General features: G+C 47.4%; 1 protein-coding gene across 4 annotated transcripts in view; it reads right to left on the bottom strand.

Moving 5' to 3' along the window:
* Positions 1–25,411, bottom strand: part of ARMC9 (armadillo repeat containing 9) — a 193,711-nt gene that overhangs the window by 51,568 nt on the left and 116,732 nt on the right. For all 4 annotated transcript variants that reach the window (XM_040349711.1, XM_040349710.1, XM_040349712.1 and 1 more), the window contains 4 exons: positions 22,705–22,781; positions 21,296–21,370; positions 19,893–19,983; positions 4,540–4,598 (listed from right to left, as the gene is read on the bottom strand). In XM_040349711.1, the coding sequence (XP_040205645.1) occupies positions 4,540–4,598; positions 19,893–19,983; positions 21,296–21,370; positions 22,705–22,781 (302 nt within the window). The remainder of the gene's footprint in view (positions 1–4,539; positions 4,599–19,892; positions 19,984–21,295; positions 21,371–22,704; positions 22,782–25,411) is intronic.

Here is a 25,411-nt window from a genome sequence, read left to right on the forward strand (position 1 = left end):
TCTGTTAACAAATTATAATTAAAGTTACATGCTAAAAAATAATACAAGCAAAACAGTTAGCCGGTAGAGTGCCTTGTGAGCCCAAAACATTTTATTATGCAAATATACAATTTACATCCTAGTTGCACTCTTACCAACTTTCTCTCACACTAGGTCTATACCAGCACTGGGCATCTTTATTGGTGCACGCTGTAGACTTTTTAGTCTTACCTGAGGTTTAAAGCAGAACTAAATTCAGAGATATACTCCCCTACTCATTCCAGGGATACAGTAGTTAAACCCCTCAATGTCCATCGTCATCTTTTCCCCCGGCTATTTCCGGTTGCAGGGTTTTCAGCCTCTTGACTGGCCGGTGGCAAAAATTACGTCATCCCATGCATGTGCACGGGAGTCCACCCATCCGGCACAGCCAGTGTGTGCCGAGAATGCATGCCGAGCTGCCCATTCGCATCACAGTTGTGCACTCAATATGCGAGCAGGCAGGTGAGTGTTTGTTACTGCAAAAGAGACACTGCATGTCTGTTCTGCAGTGAAGAGCGGTTTGCTTGCCATTTTTTGAAGTGGAACTATAAACTTTTGTTGCCATATGTTTTTTTGGGTAATCTAAATTAAAGTAGAGATGTGTGTGTGTGTGTGTGTTATATATATATATATATATATATATATATATATATATATATATATATATATATATATATATATATATATATATATATATATATGGCTGTGTATGTGTATGAATATAAATATATATATTCTAATTATGAATATATTTCTCTGAGTAGGGGCTGAAGACATTTCAGTCAGAGTACAAAGTTTATTGTTCATTTAGCATGCTAATTCATGGCATTTAGTACATAGCCAAGCCTTTGTTTGATACCAGACATTTTGGAGCCAGTGAATTAAACCACCTTATGTGATGGACCCCATGCTGGGATGTTCAATCAAGATAGCCACATCCTGTTTAAGCTTGGGAAAGGTCACTTTAATCTGCTACCGGATATAGAAACTAGAATTTGCATGAAAGGGGGCTGACTTATGTAGTCAGGCCTCCAATCATGATCCTAGCTAGGCCAACCAATGGGACGTCAGCATAGAGATATACTCGACTGCAGAGGCAAAGGAAATGCACTTTTACGGAAGCCTCACTTGATGAAAGGGTGACTTGATGGAGAGATGGCCTAAAGGCATGGGTCTTAAAAGGGTAACTATGGTATAGGCATGTGATAATTGCATGTAGCAACTGCACACACTTTTAATCTAATGTTTTAGAGGAATATACTCTAGATTCCTTCATGTAAATGTATGTATTTTAACCTACGGTCTTGTTTGAGACTATAGATAGGTTCTGTGTGTTAGATTAGACTTTGTATAAGCTCTAATAAATGTGTTATGTTAAAGCTTTCGCTCTGGACAATAGAACTCTCTTATTTTAACCATATATCATATATGTGAGTTATTAAATCTTAAATATAAAGTTACTAAAAGTAACACTTTATTTTACATTTTGGATAGGGAAGGGAGGGTTATATATAACCTGTGAGATATTTGTTTGCCATCTGTGTCCCATTGTGGACATTTCCCCTCACTTCCTGTCCCATAGCCAAACAGGAAATCCCTGAAAATTAAGGGAATTACTTGGGGCCCCCCAGGTCACCAGAACTAGCGTCCCCATTGGGAGATTTCTCTTATACTTCTCTAGGGACAACCCAAAATTTGGGATTTTCTTTTACTTTCACTTTGAGGCTAGGTTCATCCTGTAGCATGGAGCGGCTCATAGCAGAGGTCTGGTGTGTCCCTATTCACCGTTTCAGGTCCAATTCCAGTCTGAATTTCTGGCTAAATTCACAGCTGAAAACAGACCAGAAGACGCACAAGACTCCTGTGCAATCTACTCCGAAGATGTGTGAACTGGCTCCCTTGAGACCCGGTCACAATCTCCTGACATGCAAACTGAACGCGGGATTCGCAACAGTGTGAACCCAGCCTCAAGGTAATAATAAATAGGACAAATGGAGATGATTAATCTCCTTACCAGGACACAGACAGAAATAAAAACTGACAAGCATTCTAATCCCTCTCCACTCTGTCCAAAACAAAAAAAAAGTTATGCCTTCAGTTTTACTTTAAATGTATTAAGTTTAGTTCCACTTTAAGACTTAAAGGACTTGTGTACATTGGCTTTTGTTTGCTTTTCTCTCCTTACAAATCAACAGAAATGCAGAAGCAGCTTAGGGGGTCAAATGAAAGTCAGACGTATCTGTAAATGAACTCCAAAGCATCTCTAATTGATTTCAAAGGCAAGGTGAATGCACTAGAAAGCATGCGACATTTGACCCTCAAATCACAGCAGGCGTTTTACTTTAAAGAACTCTAGGAATTGGACTACTTTAGACAGACACTTACTTTGGGCCACCTTCGCTGGAATTAATTATGCAGATGCCACCTCCATATGGCCAATAGTGAATATGTAAGTTACTGTTGTAGCCTATGCTACATACAGGAAAAGGTGATGTTTTCTGGTGGGTGCACCAGAGATTTCCCCTCCGTGTACTAAAAAAAAAAAATACAAGGCTTCCCCTAATTGGTCTAGGTGAAGAGGCAGGTGGATGACATTATGATATGAATAACAATCAGATAAAGCCATGCCCGCTGAAACAGCAAGCACCCTATACTTTGCTTTGTTTTTCATATGAAAGCTACAACTGGCAGTTTGTGTATGACTTGGTTTTAGTGTTCTATGAAAGGATAAAATACTGTATGCAATAAATGATAAAAGACAGAGTCCCATGATTAAAAGGGTTGTAAAGGTAAAAAAAAAAATCCCTAAATAGGTAAAGACCTTAGTGCACTCCTCCTTCACTTACCTCATCCTTTGATTTTGCTTTTAAATGTCCTTATTTCTTCTGAGAAATCCTCACTTCCTGTTCTTCTGTCTGTAACTACACACAGTAATGCAAGGCTTTCTCCCTTGTGTGGAGAAAGCCTCTTGAGGGGGGAGAGGGCGAGCAGGTGGGTCAGGACGCTCTCTACTTTGCAGATAGAGAAAGGAGCTGTGTGTTAGTGGGCGTCCTGACACTCCTGCTCGCCCCCTCCCCCCTCAAGAGGCTTTCTCCACACCAGGGAGAAAGCTTTGCATTACTGTGTGTAGTTACAGACAGAAGAACAGGACTTTTAAAAGCAAAACGGAAGGATGAGGTAAGTGAAGGAGGGCTTGAAAGGAAGCTATTTAGGGAAAAATATATTTACCTTTACAACCCCTTTAAGTGCACGAGGTCTATGGCCTTGTTCATTCGTGTAGATTATGCAGTTCCTCATTTAAATTAAATATTCATATAATTTATAGCTGGGGTACATTATCCATAATATAATCCCACTCTAACCAACAGGTTTTTGACTGATTTGACTATTTTCCATACTGTCCGCAGGGATAAAAAAGGATGCGTAGTTCAGGGTACATTCATGCAAGTAGGAAGTAAGCGTGCATATTTAAGCAGGGGAATGGATCGTATTTAATGGTCAGACCTACAGAATTCGTCTCCGGGTATAGATAAAAAATCAGAAGCAATTCACCCTAAAAGCAATGCAATGCTTTTGCATATATTTTCTTTTGTTATTTATTGTTTAAGAATATATTGTTTAAAGCGGTGTTCCGCCCAGAATTTTTTTTTAAATTAAAAACCAGCAGCTACACATACTGCAGGTGATGGCTTTTAATAAATGGACACTTACCTGTCCTTGAGTCCAGCGATGTCAGCAACCGCAGCTGATGTTTTTATCAGCTGTCAGATGCGCTGCCATTGCGGGTAAGGGAACCCAGAAGTGTAGCCTTTCGCCTTCACGCCGGGAACCCTACTGTGCATCAACATTTCTGACCAATACATGTGTAAAAACATGTGACTGCAACTTCACCTGCATCTACAGCACCAAGTTTCATCATACAAATGAAACGTGGCACTGCAGTGCATCATTAAGGCCGGGTTCACACCTATGCAAATTGAATGCACATTCAATTCGCATAGCAGGAGAATGTGACTGGCTCTCTATGGAGCCGGTTCACATATCTCCGCAGCGGGTCCGGTGCGGTGTGTCAGAAAACCGCGTCCTTTTTTGGGTGCGTTTTAGGTTCTATTTCAGACCTGAACCGGTGAACCAGCACGCACCGGACCCCTGCTGTGAGCCGCATGCGGGGACAGTGTGAACCCGGCCTTAGGATAACAGTTCATGGACGTTCTATTGTCTGATGAGACAGGCTGGGTATCCAATCCAAAACACAAACGTCATTAAAAACTTTACCTTGCCTGCAGTCATGGAACTGTACCTTCAATCGAGACTTTGAAATATTAATAACCACAGTGATATACTTTTTGTTTTTCCAACCTATTCAGTTCATGAGCAAACCATTACTCTATAAATGTCTCTGTTGCCACAGGAGTGAGTCACAGTTATCTGGACATTTAAAGGTTCCTGATGACACCACACAAATGCAGCTGACTTTTTGACTAGTTTGTATGTGTGATAATGTTCTGGAAAGCTCACCTCCTCATCATCTGCTTCTTCCTCATCATCAGATTCTGCTGCTTCATCAAACTTCTCTTCTAATATAAAAAAAAAGAAAATAAGCAATCCCTTTTTCAGAGAGGTACAGTGTATGCAGACTGATAAGGTTATAAACTATTTTCATTAAAAAGCTCATCAGTCAAAGTTACCAATGACCGATTGATAGCAGTTCTTCTATCAGGTAATGTAATAAGGGAGACTTTTATATGAAATTGTATCTAAAAAAAGAGATTTTTAATACAGCTTACCTGTAAAATCTTTTTCTTGGAGTACATCACGGGACACAGAGCGGCATTCATTACTATATGGGTTATATGGAGTACCTTCAGGTGTAGACACTGGCAATCTTCAAACAGGAAATGCCCCTCCCTATATAACCCCCTCCCATAGGAGGAGTACCTCAGTTTTGTAGCAAGCAGTATGCCTCCCAAAATGGTCCTCAAAAGAGGGGTGGGAGCTCTGTGTCCCGTGATGTACTCCAAGAAAAAGATTTTACAGGTAAGCTGTATTAAAAATCTCTTTTTCTTTATCGTTACATCACGGGACACAGAGCGGCATTCATTACTATATGGGATGTCCCAAAGCAATGCTTACAATGAGGGGAGGGAGAACATCTCCAAGACAAAAGGATTTAATTTAGAGATATACTCAAATCATAATAAATCCAACTTATTTGAGAAAAATAATCTTAAATTTTAAATTTAACTCAAAAAAAGAGGAGCCCCCGGAATCCGAGGGTCTCAAACTGCAGCCTGCAGCACTGCCTGCCCGAAGGCAGTATCAGTATTCCTTCTTACGTCCAACTTGTAGAATTTTGTAAACGTGTGGACAGAAGACCAGGTTGCCGCCTTGCAAACTTGAGCCATAGAGATCTGGTGGTGTGCTGCCCAGGAGGCGCCCATGGCTCTAGTAGAATGAGCCTTTAATGATACTGGAGGAGGCAACCCTTTCAAGCCGTAGGCCTGAGTGATTAATTGCTTAATCCACCTAGAAATGGTGGACTTTGCAGCTGCCTGCCCCTTCTTGGGCCCATCCGGTAGAATGAACAGCACATCTGTCTTCCGGATCTTCTTTGTAGCTTTAAGATAGGCCTTCATGGCCCTGACAATATCCAAGGTATGCAGCAACCCTTCCTTTCTGGAAGTAGGTTTAGGGAAGAAGGATGGTAATACCAAATCCTGGTTCAAATGAAAACTGGATATGACCTTCGGAAGGAAGGAAGGATGAGGGCGGAGAACGACCCTGTCCTTATGAAAAACAAGATATGGTTCCTTACAGGATAAGGCTGCCAGCTCCGAAACTCTTCTTGCGGAAACTATGGCAACCAAAAATACTAACTTCCTTGTCAGTAGAACCAAAGGAATATCAGCCAACGGCTCAAACGGTTGTTTCTGTAAACTTGACAGAACAAGATTTAAATCCCACGGACAAAGCGGGGATTTAACTGGAGGTCTAATACGTAAGACCCCTTGAAGGAAGGTTTTAACCAGCGAGTGGGTGGCCAGCGGCCGCTGAAACCACACTGACAGAGCAGAAATCTGTCCTTTGATTGTGCTTAATGCCAATCCTTTATCCACTCCTAGCTGGAGAAAACGTAATACTCTATCGATGGTAAATTTGCGAGAAAGCCATCGCTTGGACTCACACCAGCCTACATAGGCCTTCCAGACCCTGTAATAAATCACCCTAGAGACCGGTTTCCTGGCTCTGATTAGGGTAGAGATTACTTTCTGAGACAGACCTCTACCCCTGAGAATCAGGGATTCAGCTTCCAGGCCGTCAAATTTAGATGCCGTAAGGCAGGGTGGAGGATCGGACCTTGCGATAGCAGGTCTGGCCGTAGAGGAAGAGTCCAAGGGTCTCCCACTACCATCCTTAAGATTAGTGAGTACCATGCCCTTCTGGGCCATGCTGGAGCTACCAGGATGACTGGTATGTGCTCCACCCGGATCCTGCGCAGCAGGCGGGGTAGTAACTGGAGCGGGGGAAACGCATAAAGAAGTTTGAACTGATGCCAAGGGCAAACCAACGCATCGGTTCCGCAGGCCATCGGATCCCTTGAGCGGGACATGAACCTGTCTAGTTTCTTGTTGAGTCTCGATGCCATGATATCCACGTCCGGCACTCCCCATCTTTGGCAGAGTGCTTGAAAGACTTGTGGATGCAGAGACCATTCCCCCGGCCATAGAGTCTGGCGGCTTAAGAAGTCCGCCTGAAAGTTGTCCACTCCGGGAATGAATATTGCCGATATGCAGGGCACATGAGCCTCTGCCCATAGGAGAATCAAGCTCACTTCTCTCTGAGTGGCCTGACTCCTGGTCCCCCCTTGGTGATTTATGTATGCCACTGCCGTGGCATTGTCTGATTGAATTCTCACCGGGAGCCCCTGCAATTTCGACGTCCAAGCCCTGAGGGCTAGTCGAACAGCTCTGAGCTCCAAGATGTTGATGGGTAAAAGCTTCTCTGGCTTTGTCCAAATACCTTGGCGAGTGGAACCATCCACAATCGCTCCCCAGCCCGTCAGGCTGGCGTCTGTGGTCACTATCTTCCAAGCCACTGGGCTGAAAGACCTCCCCTTCAGTAGATTCTGAGGGTCTAACCACCAACACAGACTTTGTCGGACTCTTGATGAGAGAGGCAACGGGATATCCAAGGCCTGTGGCCTTCTGCTCCATGCTGACAGGATGGCTGCCTGCAGGATGCGAGTGTGGCTCTGGGCGTATGGCACCGCCTCGAAAGTAGCCACCATCTTGCCTAGTAATCTCATACATAGGCGAATAGTCGGTTCTTTCTTGCTTAGAACCAGTAGGATTAATTCCTTGATGGCTTTGACCTTCCTCAGAGGTAGGAACACCCCTTGTTGTTCTGTGTCTAATCTCATGCCGAGATATTCCAACTGCCTTGTGGGCTGGAATGCTGACTTCTCTCGATTTAGGACCCAGCCGAACCTCTCGAGGTATTGGACCGTGAGGGCCACTGCTCGTTCCAAGCCGGGAGACGAGTGGTCTATGACTAGGAGGTCGTCCAGGTATGCTAGGATCGTGACCCCTTGGATCCTTAGCTTGGCTAGGATTGGAGCTAGAACCTTCGTGAACACCCGGGGGGCCGTAGCCAACCCAAAGGGAAGTGTCACGAATTGGAAATGACGCGAAGCCACCATAAAGCGTAGATATCTTTGATGTGGCTGATAAATTGGAACATGAAGGTAGGCATCCTTTATGTCTATGGACGCCATGAAGTCGTCCTTTTGGAGTGTGGCAGCTGCTGACCGCACGGATTCCATCCGAAATGAGCGGATTTTTAAGTATGCATTTACCATCTTTAGGTCCAAAATTGGCCTGACATCTCCATTGGGCTTTGGGATGATGAATAGGTTGGAGTAGAAACCCAGCCCCTGTTCCAGGACTGGTACCTCCACTATCACTTCCTGGGAAAGTAGATGATCTAGAGCCGACTTTAATGCGGCTCCTTTCTCCAGATCGTTTGGAATCCTCGACTCCTGGAAATGAGGAGGAGGAAACCTTAGGAATTCTAGCTTGTAGCCTGTGGCCACGGAAGACCGTACCCACTCGTCGGGAATGCTGGCTTCCCAAATCTCCGAAAAGAGTCGCAGCCTTCCCCCCACCTTCGTGGGTGGGGGCGCCCCTTCATGAGGTAGACTTGGGGGCTGGTTTTGCCGGCTTGCGAAACCACTGCCTCTTGCCCCTAACAGCCTGTCCTCTTGATCTGCTGTTGAAGCCGAAGTTTGTTCTTGCAGGAGGCCGTCGATACTGCTTGGCATTAGAGGGCCCCTGCCCAGGGGAGGACTGTCGTTTAAACGCAGGCCCCTGAACCCTCTTCTTAGTTGGCAAGAGAGTACTCTTGCCGTTTGAAATGGTCTGAATGTATTTATCTAAGTCCTCTCCGAAGAGCCGTCCTCCATGGAAGGGAAACCCTGCCAGGAGCTTCTTGCATGGGGGCTCAGCCTCCCAGCTTTTTAACCATAAGAGTCTTCTCATATGGATAAGGGATAATGATAAACGTGACGCTTGTTGGATAGAATCCTTGATTGCGTCTACCGTAAAACATATGGCTTTAGGGACATCCGAAAATTCTTCTGCCTGCTCGGCAGGAATAAGTTCAAGCATTTGTTTAAATTGATCCGATAAAGCTTGAGCGACTCCAATCGCAGCCACGGCTGGCTGTACTACTGCCCCTGCAGAAGTGAAGGAGTTCTTAAGTAGGGCTTCCAAGCGTCTATCAACTGGATCTTTGAAAACCTGTACGTTTTCTACAGGACATGTTAACGATTTGTTAACACATGAGATGGCTGCGTCTACTGCAGGAGAAGCCCATTTCTTGGAAAACTTTTCTTCCATAGGATATAAGACAGAAAATTTCTTAGGTGGAAAGAAAACCTTGTCTGGTTTGTTCCACTCTTGGAACAAGACTCCCTCTAAGAGAGGATGGATCGGAAACACAGCCCTGCTTTGAGGCGCCCTCAGTGAGCCCAAAGCTGAAACCGTCGATACCTGGAGATCTGGTACAGGCAGGTTGAATGCCTTATGGACCAAGTCCGTCAAGCCCTGAATCCACCAGCTCTCCCTCAGGGAGACTGCCCCAGACTCCTCTGTATCCGGATCTTCGATCCCTGAACCTACTTGGTCTCTGTCCAAGAGGTCGTCCAATTCCCCAGAGGAAAGGACCTCCTCTTCCGAGGGTCCGCGCACGGGTGACGGAGATCTATTCCGCTTACTACCCCGCATGGCTGCGGCTATCATTTCTCCCATGCTTCTCCGCATCTCATTTAAAGAGGCGAGTAACACCTCTTCCGTGACCACCTTAGGGTTGGGTTGACTCGCGTCAGCTCTAGCCCCAGACCCCGATGGCCCAACGGCTCCCTGTGGGGAAAGCAGCGGCATAGCTCTATCCGAGACCTCAGACTCTGCGGGGGAATCCCCACCTTTTGTACCCTCTGATCTTGATGCCATAGTACAATACCGAGGTACACCTGCTACTTATTGGTACCTGGGACTTATAATAGTTAAATGCCCAAACACCTGTTTGGGGAATAAAAAATGTTTCCTCTACCCTAGATGACACCTTTTTTTTTTTTTTTTTTTTTTTTCAATCTAGGCAAGAAAAAACATTCTATCCCCCTGAGTAGTATTGCCAAAGAAAAGACTATGAGATGGAAAAGAAAACCAGCCTATTCCTAGGCTAAACCACAATCTTCTGAAGACTGTAGTATTCTTTCTGGCCACTGTGTGTCCTCAGCGCCCGTGCTTCCCTCCAGTCCTTCCTCCCTTAAGCCAGAGAAATGAATGAGCTGTGGCATCTAAGGAAGGGCCGCCCCTTCCTTTAAACCACTGACCCGCCCTTCCCCCCCAGCTAAAACGGCGCCAAATGCGTCTATAACACGTGCACGCGCACCGCGCGCGCGCCCGCGACGGGGGGTTGGGAGGAAGGGCCTCTCTGTTCCTGCAGCCGCAGGCCTGTGAACACACGAGGAGGTCAGCGTTTTGCCTGCCTTGCAGGCATGAGGGAGAGGACTGGATAGAGCATCGCCTGGAGGCTTGCAGGTAAGCATAGCTCTCTGACACACACATACACTTGTACATAAAAGGCCCCACTCACAGCTTTTACAACACTACCAGGGAGGTCACTTTTTATGGGGAACTATAACATATAGAGCCATCCTATCTTCATGATATGTGACTGGTTTGCCAGATGCAATGCATAACCTTTAGGCATGTCCCCTGTGACCTCCCAGAAAAAACTTGCTAAGAGCCAAGCCCCGCAGGTTTTTCCCCTTACTTACCTGCTCCATGCCGCAGGACTTTGCCAAGCAAGAGGTCCAATCTTCCCCCATCTCCGTGGGGATGTCTAGACCTTCAGGCCCTGGGAACCTTCTTCTTCCATGAAGGATCCACTGTCCTGGGCCCATACAGCACCCTGGCAAACAGAAAACATTAGGCGCCCCAAAGGTTTCTAAGTTCTGGGCCCAGGGTCCAGCTCTCTTAAAAAGAAAGCATTATGGGCTATACCCCAAGGGTTTGGGGTCCGGTTACTGACCACTTTAGCGCGCAGGCTTTTTTGGACAGAACCGGTAGCTCACCTAATCCCAAGGATGCGGAGGCAAGCTAAACCATGACTAACACCTAAGACACTGGCGTAAAAACTGAGGTACTCCTCCTATGGGAGGGGGTTATATAGGGAGGGGCATTTCCTGTTTGAAGATTGCCAGTGTCTACACCTGAAGGTACTCCATATAACCCATATAGTAATGAATGCCGCTCTGTGTCCCGTGATGTAACGATAAAGAAATCTTATTTTAACAGAAATGTAGCCTGGTCATTGCCACAAAGAGGGAAACAGATTAAATACCACAGTTTAGTATTTTTGGGAAAAAATAGCTGTAGGCGGACAAAATGAAAAGCTTCTGAACCAACATGCCCTCCAACAGCTAAATTTGGCATCAAAGCTGAACCCTGGCCCCGAAAACTTTGATTTAAATTAGGGCTGTGGAAATTTAAGATTAATTCCTTGATTAATCGTAAATTTTTCTGATTGCTCAAAATTCTTTTGATCGGTACTAGTGGTGCAACGGATTGTAAATGATCCGTGATCCGAACAGGTCACCATATGCAGATCGGCACACCACGATCCGCAGAGCTCCACTGCTTCGGCCTAGCTCCTGGAGGGGCGGCCATCTTTGTCCACCCGGCGGCGGCCTAGGTGAGTTTAGAGCGGTGCGCTGATGTCATCACTCAACTGCTCATGTTCGCCCGGCTTCTCTGGTAAGACTAAGCAAGCACTCTTCCTATACAGTGGGGGAAATGTGGACCATATTACAGTGGGGGGGAGATGTCTGTGGATATTACAGTGGGGGGGGGGGGGTATGTGGATATTACAGTGGGGGGGGGTCTGTGGATATTACAGTGGGGGCGGAGAGGTCTGTGGATATTACAGTGGGGGGGGGGGAGAGGTCTGTGGATATTACAGTGGGGGGGGGGGGGAGAGGTCTGTGGATATTACAGTGGGGGGGGGGGTCTGTGGATATTACAGTGGGGGCGGAGAGGTCTGTGGATATTACAGTGGGGGGGGGGGGAGAGGTCTGTGGATATTACAGTGGGGGGGGGGGAGATGTCTGTGGATATTACAGTGGGGGGGGAGATGTCTGTGGATATTACAGTGGGGGGAGAGGTCTATGGATATTACAGTGGGGGGAGATGTCTGTGGATATTACAGTGGGGGGAGATGTCTGTGGATATTACAGTGGGGGGAGATGTCTGTGGATATTACAGTGGGGGGAGATGTCTGTGGATATTACAGTGGGGGGAGATGTCTGTGGATATTACAGTGGGGGGAGATGTCTGTGGATATTACAGTGGGGGGAGATGTCTGTGGATATTACAGTGGGGGGAGATGTCTGTGGATATTACAGTGGGGGAGATGTCTGTGGATATTACAGTGGGGACTATATATGGTGGTGATCCGAAAAATGTATGTGTGTTATAATTAATCGAAATTAGTCGATTAATCGATTAAAAAAAACAAATCGATTAATCGAACACGAAAATTTTAATCAGTAACAGCCCTAATTTAAATATATATAGGAGAGGTGACAAGACTAGATCGCCCTGTAAAAGAGCAGCAGTGATCGGTCTTTATTACATGAAGGTCCTGCACAGAGGTACAAGTGTCACAATGGATTACTCACAGATCCACACGAGATTTACAAGGCACATCAAAATTCAATCAAGGATACACAAGCCTCTTCTACAGTATTTAGTCATTACCCGATTACCCCCAAAAAAACACAACTATGGACCGGATTCACAAAACACTTACGCCGACGTAAGTACAAATGTGCGCCGTCGTATCTATGCACCGACTCACATACTAAGATACGCCTAAAAATAGGCTTCCTACGACCAACGTAACTTGCCTACGGCGTCGTATGGTGGGCGCATATTTACGCTGGGCGCATTTGCTGCTCCCATTGATTTTCTATGCACATATGCAAATGAGGGCGATATGCCGATTCACAAACGTACTTGCGCCCGGCGCATAATATACGCGGTTTGCGTAAGTCGTACGTCCGGCGTAAAGTTATTCCCCATATATGAGGCGCAACCCATGCAAAGGTATGGACCAGGGAACACAGCCGTCGCATTTTACGTGAATAGGGCTGGGCGTAGGTTACGTTCACGTCGTATCTTAGGGAGTAGTACCGACGTGATTGTGAGCATGCGCACTGGGATACGTCCACGGGACGGCGCATGCGCCATTCGTTTTAAGTACTTGGATTGCACTCGGCCCATCATTTGCATGGGGTCACGCCTCATTAGCATGGCTCACGCCCACTTCCACTTACAACGGCTTACGCCGAGGGAACCCAGCGCAGTTTGAGAGGCAAGTGCTTTATGAATTCGGTGCTTGCATCTCTGTGCAACGTCGGCGTAGCGTATATTAGATATGCTACGCCGGCATAAATATGCGCCAATGTATGTGAATCCGGGCCTATCTGACCAATTTGCCAAAAATGCATTTTGATTATTTTACACAAAATAGTTTTAATTTGGATGAACTGCAGGGCTTTGATGGCTGGTACTACAGGGGTGCCCAATTCCTTTACCAGTTATTTGACAGTGACCATCTGAATTCATTTCTGGATTTGCAGCACAAATTTGATGTCCCCTCTTGCAGATTCTTCCAGTTCCTCCAACTCTGTCCTGCCCTTTTGACCCAAGCTAAGCGGGCTCCAACACGTTTCAAAATATGGATGAAAATGATTTCTTCCTCAGAGAGCCAAGAATAGAGTATGATAAGCGGTAAAAAAAAAATCCATATTTCTAAACACGTTGGGGACCCCAACCTACGGATAACTATCCACCAAACTCACCATATATGATGAAATCCATATAAGCAAGTAGCTGGGGAATACCACTTTAATGCATCTACAATATATGAAATCATAATGCATACCAATATACCCAATTGTTGAAGATAATTTGTTATATGCTGTAAACATTTTTTTTTTTTGCCATCTTCAAAAGCTGCTTTTTTTTATATTTTGTCTTTTATTGTGCCGAAATAAAAAAATATATTTTTAATAAGGACTGAATTGCCTTAAAAATACCCAAAAATTATAATTTACAAGGGATGATGGCAATTACACCCACAACCACATGAGATCTTTGTTAATCTACTGGCGTTGTGTTATCGCTACTATTAATCAAGCATTCAAGTCTCTCTTGCACAATAATCCATTAATCCATTGACCTGTACATTAGGATTCTTAGATGAAGAAATATATACGCCTGAAGCCCAGACTGCCATCTCTCAGTTATTGTTCCTGGCCCATAAATATATTCTGTTAAAATGGCTTTTGCCACTTCCTCCTACATTTGAGGACTGGCGAACGTAGGTTAATTCTACCTTGTTTAAAGAAAGGCAAATCATGCTGCAATGAGGCACTCCTCACAAGTTCACAAATTATGGGACCCATGGCTGCAGATTCCAGGTTTAGCCCTCTTGGCCTAAGTGCCCTTGCAGATTTTACAACGTGAACTGAATTGGTGTGTAACTAAGCACTGTCTGGTATGTTGTACTGGCGGATATGGATGGCCAAAGCACACAATGGTTAGGCACGTTCTTTAAATTATGTTTTTTTTTTTTTTTCGGATAAGGGCTCAGCAGTGCTACGACTCCCTTGTTTATTATTTGTGATGAATAATGGGTGCAACTTCGTTGCTCCTTCTAATGATACATGGGTATCACACTGAGGCAGTCCAAAACTGTCCATTGTGCTTTTGCAGCGTTTTTGCAGCATTATCGGTGCACTTTTTTTTAAGGTCACGTGAAGCAGTGCTTTTGAAGCACTTCTCAGTCATTTCAATGGTCAGGGGCGTTTTTAAAGTCGCTTTAAACATGCCCCAAAGATTCTGCTTGCAGGATTTTTTCCAGCGCCCTGCCAGCGCACCACCCCAGTGTGAAAGCATCAATTGAAATAAATGGGAAGCAGTTTTCAGGAGCTTTAGTGCAAAAGCACCTAAAAAAAAGGCCTCAGGGTGAATGGGGTCTTAAGGATACCCCCTTCTCGATTTCAATGTATTATTGATCTTACCAACTACAAGCCTTTGTAAAGATGCCTATACTTAATCTTCTTACACTGAGAGAATTTATGACTGCTACTGTACTGAGATCTGTTTAGTTTTTTTATTTCTTTGTAAAACTATAAAAAAAAAAAAAAAAAAAACTAAATTTGAATAAAAAAAAAATTGAAAAAAAAATCTGGAATGGCGATTACATGTTTACAGTAGGCTAGTATAGTCAGTTAAGCAAAACCACTGACATATTGATGAACACTGCATATAGGGTTGCACTGATACCAAGCATTTGCACGAGTATCTGTACTCGTGCAAATGCTCCAATGCTTAATCCGATACCTGTTGTATTGGGCCATGAATCCTCAGTGTAGCGGGGGGAGGGCTGGGCAGCCTCACAGGTGATCGGTGCGGTGGCGCGGGCAGTTACATGCACTGACCCCCTGTATAGCCTTTCAATAAAGCAACTGACAGATGCTTCTCCCCTCTTCCTCCCGTGGCTATCAGCCGCTTTATTGAAAGGCTATACAGGGGGATCAGTGCTTGTAACTACCCCCACACCGATCACCCCTGACTGTCCCCTGTGTGTTCCTCTGACTCCCCGGGTCCTCCCTCTCTCCTGTGTCCTGCTCCGGGTCCCTGTTTGAATTTTTTTTTTTTTTAGACACTGACGTCACTTCCTATTAGTGTTTGTTGCCTCTCACTGAGACTACAGATGCTAACCTGCCCTGGGATATAGAGTCTGCACGGGTGGGGCTGTGGACATGTGCGGGGGCCAGTGCATTTGTAACATGTTTCAAAAGGTGAACTTATCCTTTAATGACATATTTTGGTCATGCTGACTTGTAGCCAATTAATGTAAAAGGACAACTTTATTTTTAACTAAAGTTAAAAGTGAAGTTGCTCTTTACACCCCCCCCCCCCCTTCAAGTTAGAGTAACCCTTAGAGTTATTTCTATCAGTCAGTTACATGGATCTTTTTTGTGTGGTCATGTTTGTCATGCTTGACACAGCCATCAGGTCTCCAGAATGAGGCTGAGGCTGTATTCTGTTAAATAGTTTTTACTAAAGGGAGCTTTAAAGAACTACTTCACTAAAAGTTAAGTTGTCTTTTAGGCATGCATATGCAGTAAATAACAAGTTCACTTTATAGATCAGCTTAGTGAGATTAATGAATATCAAGATGTTTTTATTGTTGCTTCTGCATTTGTTTTATCACAATTTTATCCGTTTCATCACAGCCGAAGACTGAGCAAGTGGTAGCCAAAATTCAACCTCCGATATTTTTACCTGCATCTCTCCTAATAAAAAGAGGACTCAAGAGGATCAAACACAACCATAATGGAATATGATGAATTTCTCATTGTGTCTCAGTGAAACCAGTTAAACATTTTATACCTGCTCAGCAACAATGTTTTAAAAAGTGATTTTAGCATGCAAGCAGACACAGGCTGGATCAGTTATAATTGAAGCAGGCCCGGACTGGGACAAAAAATAGGCCCGGGCATTTTGGATTAAGCAGCCCATGACATGCTAACCGACTCCTCCGGCAGAGAACATGGGGGAGGTGGAGAGCATGCAGGGAGGTGGAGAGCACAGGGAGGGTGGTGGAGAGCACTGGGGGGTGGCAGAGACCATGGGGAGAGGTGGAGAGCACTGGGGGGTGGCAGAGAGTCCTGGGGGGTGGCAGAGAGCACTGGGGGGTGGCAGAGAGCACTGGGGGGTGGCAGAGAGCACTGGGGGGGGGCGTGGCAGAGAGCACTGGGGGGAAGGTTGAGAGCACTGGGGGGGTGGCGTGGCAGAGAGCACTGGGGGAGGTGGAGAGCACTAAGGGAGGTGGAGAGCAGTGGTGGGAAGGTTGAGAGCACTGGGGGGTGGCAGAGAGTACTGGGGTGGTGGCAGAGAGCCCTGGGGGTGACAGAGAGCACTGGGGGTGGCAGAGAGCACTGCGGGGATTGGCAGAGAGCACTGCAGGGGTGGAGAAGAGCACTGCAGGGGTGGAGAAGAGCACTGCGGGGGTGGAGAAGAGCCCTGGTTGGAGGTTGAGAGCACTGAGGGGTGGCAGAGAGCATGGAGGGAGGTGGAGAACACTGGGGGGTGACAGAGAACCCTGAGGGGAGGTTGAGAGCACTGGGGGGTGGTAAAGAGCACTGGGGGGTGGCAGAGAGTACTGGGAGGTGGCGGAGAGCACTGGGGGGGTGGCAGAGAGCACTGGGGGGGTGGCAGAGAGACTGGGGGGGTGGCAGAGAGCACTTGGGGGGGTGGCAGAGAGCACTGGGAGGGGGTGGCAGAGATCACTGGGGGGGTGGCAGAGAGCACTGGGAGGGGGTGGCAGAAATCACTGGGGGGGTGGCAGAGAGCACTGGGAGGGGGTGGCAGAAATCACTGGGGGGGTGGCAGAGAGCACTGGGAGGGGGTGGCAGAGAGCACTGGGAGGGGGTGGCAGAAAACACTGGGGGGGTGGCAGAGAGCACTGGGAGGGGGTGGCAGAAATCACTGGGGGGGGGGGTGGCAGAGAGCACTGGGAGGGGGTGGCAGCAGAAATCACTGGGGGGGGGGTGGCAGAGAGCACTGGGAGGGGGTGGCAGAAATCACTGGGGGGGGTGGCAGAGAGCACTGGGAGGGGGTGGCAGAAATCACTGGGGGGGTGGCAGAGAGCACTGGGAGGGGGTGGCAGAAATCACTGGGGGGGTGGCAGAGAGCACTGGGATGGGGTGGCAGAAATCACTGGGGGGTGGCAGAGAGCACTGGGAGGGGGTGGCAGCAGAAATCACTGGGGGGGTGGCAGAGAGCTCTGCGAGGGGGTGGCAGAAATCACTGGGGGGGGTGGCAGAGAGCACTGGGAGGGGGTGGCAGAAATCACTGGGGGGGGTGGCAGAGAGCACTGGGAGGGGGTGGCAGAAATCACTGGGGGGGGTGGCAGAGAGCACTGCGAGGGGGTGGCAGAAATCACTGGGGGGGGGTGGCAGAGAGCACTGGGAGGGGGTGGCAGAAATCACTGGGGGGGGGGGGTGGCAGAGAGCACTGGGAGGGGGTGGCAGAAATCACTGGGGGGGGTGGCAGAGAGCACTGGGAGGGGGTGGCAGAAATCACTGGGGGGGGTGGCAGAAATCACTGGGGGGGTGGCAGAGAGCACTGGGAGGGGGTGGCAGAAATCACTGGGGGGGGGTGGCAGAGAGCACTGGGAGGGGGTGGCAGAAATCACTGGGGGGTGGCAGAGAGCACTGGGAGGGAGTGGCAGCAGAAATCACTGGGGGGGTGGCAGAGAGCACTGCGAGGGGGTGGCAGAAATCACTGGGGGGGGTGGCAGAGAGCACTGGGAGGGGGTGGTAGAAATCACTGGGGGGGGTGGCAGAGAGCACTGGGGGGGGTGGCAGAAATCACTGGGGGGGGTGGCAGAGAGCACTGCGAGGGGGTGGCAGAAATCACTGGGGGGGGGGGTGGCAGAGAGCACTGGGAGGGGGTGGCAGAAATCACTGGGGGGGGGGGGTGGCAGAGAGCACTGGGAGGGGGTGGCAGAAATCACTGGGGGGGGGGGTGGCAGAGAGCACTGGGAGGGGGTGGCAGAAATCACTGGGGGGGGGTGGGAGAGAGCACTGGGAGGGGGTGGCAGAAATCACTGGGGGGTGGCAGAGAGCACTGGGAGGGGGTGGCAGAAATCACTGGGGGGGGGGGGGGCAGAGAGCACTGGGAGGGGGTGGCAGAAATCACTGGGGGGGGGGGTGGCAGAGAGCACTGGGAGGGGGGTGGCAGAAATCACTGGGGGGGGGGGGGGTGGCAGAGAGCACTGGGAGGGGGTGGCAGAAATTACTGGGGGGGGGGGGGTGGCAGAGAGCACTGGGAGGGGGTGGCAGAAAACACTGGGGGGGTGGCAGAAAACACTGGGGGGGTGGCAGAGAGCACTGGGAGGGGGTGGCAGCAGAAATCACTGGGGGGGGGGGGGAGAGAGCACTGCGAGGGGGTGGCAGAAATCACTGGGGGGGGTGGCAGAGAGCACTGGGAGGGGGTGGCAGAAATCACTGGGGGGGGGGGGTGGCAGAGAGCACTGGGAGGGGGTGGCAGAAATCACTGGGGGGGGCAGAGAGCACTGTGAGGGGGTGGCAGAAATCACTGGGGGGGGGGGGCAGAGAGCACTGGGAGGGGGTGGCAGAAATCACTGGGGGGGGTGGCAGAGAGCACTGGGAGGGGGTGGCAGAAATCACAGGGGGGGGTTGCAGAGAGCACTGGGAGGGGTGGCAGAAATCACTGGGGGGGGGGGTGGTGGCAGAGAGCACTGGGAGGGGGTGGCAGAAATCACTGGGGGGGAGGTGGCAGAGAGCACTGGGAGGGGGTGGCAGAAATCACTGGGGGGGGGGGGGGCAGAGAGCACTGGGGGGGGGGGTGGCAGAGAGCACTGGGAGGGGGTGGCAGAAATCACTGGGGGGGGGTGGCAGAGAGCACTGGGAGGGGGTGGCAGAAATTACTGGGGGGGGGGGTGGCAGAGAGCACTGGGAGGGGGTGGCAGAGAGCACTGGGAGGGGTGGTGGCAGAGAGCACTGGGAGGGGGTGGCAGAAATCACTGGGGGGGGGTGGCAGAGAGCACTGGGAGGGGGTGGCAGAAATTACTGGGGGGGGTGGCAGAGAGCACTGGGAGGGGGTGGCAGAAATCACTGGGGGGGTGGCAGAGAGCACTGGGGAGATCACGAGGAGGCAAAGTGTATGAGAGGTGTAGAAGGAGCAGTGGGGGCGGCTGCATATAAAAAATCATTTTCTCAATCTCCCTTCTGCAATATTGGAATGCCTGCTTCTCCTCTACCTCTCGCAGCCTCAGGCATTCCAATATTGCAGAAGGGAGACAGAGAAAAAGATTTTTTATATGCAGCCGCCCCCACTGCTCCTTCTATTCAGGTTACAGGAGGGGGGGGGCTGCACTCACGTTTTCTGCTATATCCGGGCCGGTGTAAGGAGCAACAGGTGTCCGCTCTGGCTCCTCCCCCTCGCAGTCACGCCCCCCGGCCGTGGAGAGGCCGAAGGCTTCTCATCTAGCTCCTCCCCCCTGTCTTTACGTCCACCCGGGAGGCCGCGGAGAGGCTTGATGAGCGGTGCGGGTTTAAAGAGACTTGTGCCCCGCGACTTGCGGCCTCTCGGTGGCCGCGGCCCACCGGGCGAACGCCCGGTTCGCCCGATGGCCAGTCCGGGCCTGAATTGAAGTATCCAGTTACATCATGTAAATTAGAAAATAGTTTGCATTAGTACACTAACCTGAGTTGAGCTGTTTTATAATAAACTCAATTTGTCGGTTCATATCCGCGTTCCCTTCCTTGATGAAACACCTCAGAATTTCCTGCATTCCCTGTAAGTGAATGAGACAATGAAAGTGTTCCTCTAAGGCATTTAAAGCTAAAAGATTGCACTAAAAGGGGAAAATCCCTTAACCAGCAGTTTGCACACCACTGGATACAAAATAGTAATATCAAATAAACCCTAACTAAAGTGCAATGATCATAGAACAAAAACAAAACTGATAACAGTCCAAAGTGTGTGTGTCTATAATAGAATGTCCATGCAAACAAAAAAAAGTCCACTGTGAATTAAAGATGAAATCATCTTTATTTGGTGTAAAAAAAAAAACAACTCCAAGTGAAAAGAAGAACACACGCCGTGCTGCCACACCAGTGCCCAAATCAAAGGCTTACCGCAAACGGTATGACCCTCATAATGAGACGTCATAGCATTTGAAAATGGTTATATCAGATTCTAGCTATTTGATGTCGTCACTTCAATCCACCATATAGAGCGACAGCCACTCAGGGAAATGTGCATGAAAAAATAGAAATGATCCACATAGTATAAAAAATCAATGATAACCAATATTTATTAAAACAATGCTACTCGCATGCATAAAGACATAGACAGTGTTGTAACAAGTCAAAATCCTCAAGAGACTTTGCAGATAGCTTCCGGATTTCACAATGACGTCACGAGTGTGGGCTTTGCCCTACACGTTTCATCAAAAATGACATCTTCTGAGTGTGGATTAAAGTGGTGACATCAAATATGTCAACCATGTTCAAGTGCTATACGATTTCTCTTTGCCAGGGTCATACAGTTCTGCTAAGCCTTTGATTTGAGTACTGGTGTGGGAGCACAGAATTTCTTTTAACTCCATTTTTTTTTTTCACCATATGAAGATTATTATATCTTTACAGTGATATTAAAAGGCTTTTTTAATTGTATTTTTAATAACAAACATGTTATAGCTGCCTGCTTTGTGAAGTGGTTCTGTACAGGGAACTATGGTAAAGAGGAACTATGTTTTTCAGTATTTTTTAATCTGCCTGCACATTTTTAATCACCTAGTTTTGTGTAATCCCCACTAAAACATTGCTACAGTATATACTGTATATATTGGCATATAACACTCACTTTTTTACCCTAAAAATAGAGGGTAAACTGTGCCTGCGTGTTATATGCAGGGGGCTGTGGAAAGTTTTTTCCTGAAACTTCCCTCTTAAAGTTAGGGTGCGTGTTATACGCTGATAAATACGGTAATTTACCAATATAACATACAGTGCTAAGAAATTAAGGAACATCGTCTAGCACAATGAGCTCAATTATTCAACAACAGGCACAAAAAAAACTAGTCTTTTCTATTGAAATCTTACCATTGCTCTGGCTTCCTCTCGTATAAAGTTAACAGCGAGGACGCTATAGAGTGCTCCATTTACATAGGGACGAATCTGTAGAATCATAGCAGAAATTGCACAAGTTTACAACCTGACATTTATTAGGACTTTTATATGAGACTGACAGAAAGAGCATAGGCAAGCTATTCAAATTCCTCCTGGTCACAAGGTGAATTCTTCCTGGTCACAAGGTGAACTAGATAAGATAACAGTTTTACACAGAAGTCTCAGTTTAAGGCTTCATGTACACGGGACGTAGCTCAACCTCTCCTGAACGATTTAACTTGACAGGTAGAACCCGACCTCTAAAAAACTGCAGGTTAGCCGCGTTTACATGCCGCGTTTGCGTCTAGAAGCGTTTTTTTGTTAAAATTAAAAACGTCTGTAAACAAAAACGCATTTACCGCGTTCGGCACTTGAAATGCCTCTAAACACAGTTTCTGAACGCATTTTTTGGGGTTCCAGAAAAAGCCTCTAAACTCAACTGCCTAGAAAGGACTATAATACGACCCTGTGTACATGTTCTGATAAGATAACAGAGGAGAGTTCAGGATCAGTTGAAAAAAATGCCCAACTGCTCCTAAACATCCGTTCACTAGCAGCAGTGTACCTGAGGCCCAATGCTAGCCATAGACCTGCTAAGGCAGCTAGAAGAACCAATCTAAAAAAAAAAAAAGCCTCTGCACCGCCTCCCAGGACTTTATATTCCTGGCAGGGGGTACAGAAGCATGTGTTTGAAAAGAGGGCTTCTGGGAAATATCTTCGAAGAGCAGATATGTTGGGATTGTTTGCAGCACACAAGCAGCCCTAATTTCTAAACAATGGCTTTTTCTTTCTTTTCTAAAATCTCCTTCTCTCTTACTTAGTTCCGGTGACCTACCAGGAGGAGTTTTGGTTATGTGAGGAATGCCCTGGGTATTCCACGCCATGTGGGGGGGGGGGGAGAAGATAAAATATGTAGGGAAATCAGTTAACGATCTTGTGGCATTTTGGGCCCCATTGGGGTATACCCTGCAACTCCGGTGCTCCTCTAGACAGATTTCCCCTCACTTTATGTCCTGATGACTAGACAGGAAGAGAAAGTGTCTCTCAAGAAGCAACACAGACAAATACAAAGGTTTTTTTGCAGAATAAGAGTGCTATAACCCCTGTCAGATTTTTAATTTGTGTCCCAGTTGCAGATTTTTCCTTACTCCTGTGTCTGGTGAAACCATGCAGCCACTTTGCCCTAGGTCTTGTGAGCTATGAGCATTGGATGGAACTCCAATTGATTATTCTCTAGAATGATCTACATTTTTGTATTCATACAATAGGACAGATATACTGTATATATTCTATATACACACACACACAAATATACACACATACTTTTTTTCTGCGACACATACCTCATGGTTCTCATGACCAAGCAAGTCAGACAGCACTCTGAGAACATGGCTTGCATTTTTGGCACATGCTTTCTTTCCTGTTTATGACAAATATTATTTAAAAAAACACTGAGAAAAACTTGAAGGATTCCCCAATACTCTACAGAAACAATAACTAATATAACACTGAACTTTTTTAAATGTCTATAAACAATCATCATGGGACACATTTATTGTACAGGTCAGTGGCGGCCCGTCCATAGGGGGCGCCGCCCGCCCCCCCCCCCCCCCCCCCCCTCCTGTAGTCACAAAAAAAAAAAAAAAACGGGCCCTTTAAGAATTTTTATTTTTCTTAACCACTTAACCCCCGGACCATATTGCTGCCCAAAGACCAGAGAACTTTAACTGACAATTGCGCGGTCGTGCGACGTGGCTCCCAAACAAAATTGGTGTCCTTTTTTTCACACAAATAGAGCTTTCTTTTGGTGGTATTTGATCACCTCTGCGGTTTTAATTTTTTGCGCTATAAACAAAAATAGAGCGACAATTTTGAAAAAAATGTATATTTTTTTACTTTTTGCTGTAATAAATATCCCCCAAAAATATATAAAAACATTTTTTTTCCTCAGTTTAGGCCGATACGTATTCTTCTACATATTTTTCGTAAAAAAAAAATCGCAATAAGCGTTTATTGATTGGTTTACGCAAAAGTTATAGCGTTTACAAACACAAAATGACACTTGACACATTTTTGGAACCATTGGCATTTTTATAGCGATCAGTGCTATAAAAATGCATTGGATTACTATAAAAATGCCACTGGCAGTGAAGGGGTTAACACTAGGGAGCGGGGAAGGGGTTAAGTATGTCCCTGTGTGTTATTTTACTGTGGGGGGGGGGGGGGTGGCCTCACTAGGGGAAACACTGATCCTCTGTTCATACGTTGTATGAACAGAAGATCAGAAGATCAGCATTTCCCCTGCATTTACACACACAGCTCCCGGTCCCCGCTCTGTAACGAGCAATCGCGGATGCCCGGCGGCGATTGAGCCCGCCGGGCACACGCACGGGAGTCGGGGGCGAGCGCCTCCGGCGCCGCGCACGCGCCCCTAGTGGCCGCTTGAAGAGCAGACGTATAGCTACAGGCTCTCGCCCAGGAGAGCCGACCTGCCGCCGTATAATGACGGTGCGCGGTCGGCTAGTAGTTAAAATGTCGTTTTTACTCTTTACTAACTGCAGTGATGGCAGCCATCTATAGAGGGCGCTGCAGCGCCACCCCCTCTCGCAAACAACATACATTCATGTATTGCATTGCATGAATGTATGTTATTGCCAGCTGCCGCTGGTCTATTCAGATAGCCACATCTTGGGGCGCCGGTTACCTGAATAACGGCAGCTGGATGGCTGAGCGGAAGTGCCTATCAGAGCCAGCGGCTCCGATAGGCTTTCCGAAAACAGCCCTCGTCTCCCGGAAGTCTATCCTCGGAACGCACGGGGTGTGAGTTCCTTGGATAAGACTGACAGGCGTCTCAGCCAATCAGGTAATCTGATTCTGGTAATCAGGTTACCGATTGTCTGAAGCGTCATCGAGGCCGGGACGAGGGACATCAAGGGACGGTAGAAGCACGGCTGGGCTGACCCCAGAAAGGTAAGTGCCAGGGTGTAATCTCCTTTTCCTAACTGCTGTTCATATGTGGAATGAATTGGATACTTGCTAGATGGTATGGACAGCAACCAGCCACGAGACCCTCTGCTCTGCTGGGACTTGTAGTGCTGTGGTATGTTCTGGGTCTGCTGGGACTTGTAGTGCTGTGGTATGTTCTGGATATGCTGGGACTTATAGTGCTGTGGACATTTAGATTCTGGCTCTGCTTGGACTTGTAGTGCTGTGGTCATCTATGTTCTGGCTCTGCTGGGACTTGTAGTGCTGTGGTCATCTATGTTCTGGCTCTGCTAGGACTTGTAGTGCTGTGGTCATCTATGTTCTGGCTCTGCTGGGACTTGTAGTGCTGTGGACATCTATGCTCTGCTGGGACTTGCAGCGCTGTGGACATCTATGTTCTGGGCCTTGTGGTGCTGCCAACATTACATTTTCTGAGTCTGCTGGGCCTTGTAGTGCATTGAACATTTAGGTTCTGCTTACCAAACCCAATAGAAGAGAAGAACTTCCAGGTGTCTGACTGGGGGATGGGCTCCATTCACACCATTCTCCTGGGTTTGCTTTATTTAGGGTACATGCCCACCAGATGGACTGGGGAGTGTTTGTAAACACATTCCCAACACACGGCAATCAGAAAAGAATGAATACAGCTCACACCAGCGTGTTGTGTTGCTTGTGCTATGCTGAAGGAAAAAAAAAAGTACAGCTGGCACCACTCAAAAGACTGATTTTTAAATAAAGTTGTAAGGGTAAGTGGGTGGTGGTCCCATCCTCCATGTTTCCCTCCTCATTGGGTGCCAAGCAAGGATCACATGACAGGCCTACACCAGGGTTGGTTCTGGCTACACTAGGCACCTTGTACTTTTTACTCTTCAAGCTAAATATATTAAGGGGTGGTGGCGCTGCCTGTGAGCTGAGCAAATGTAAATTCCAATATACTAATGGGTGGTTCCCCTGGGGCAATTAAATAGTGTATACAGTGCTATGTGTACAATATCAAATGTCCGATGCCTCTGGTAGGTATGCTCATGTGCAAAGAGAGCCACCTTAATGTTCTCAGGAGGTAAT

Source organism: Rana temporaria, chromosome 4 (assembly GCF_905171775.1).
Source record: "Rana temporaria chromosome 4, aRanTem1.1, whole genome shotgun sequence".
Lineage (NCBI taxonomy): Eukaryota > Metazoa > Chordata > Amphibia > Anura > Ranidae > Rana > Rana temporaria.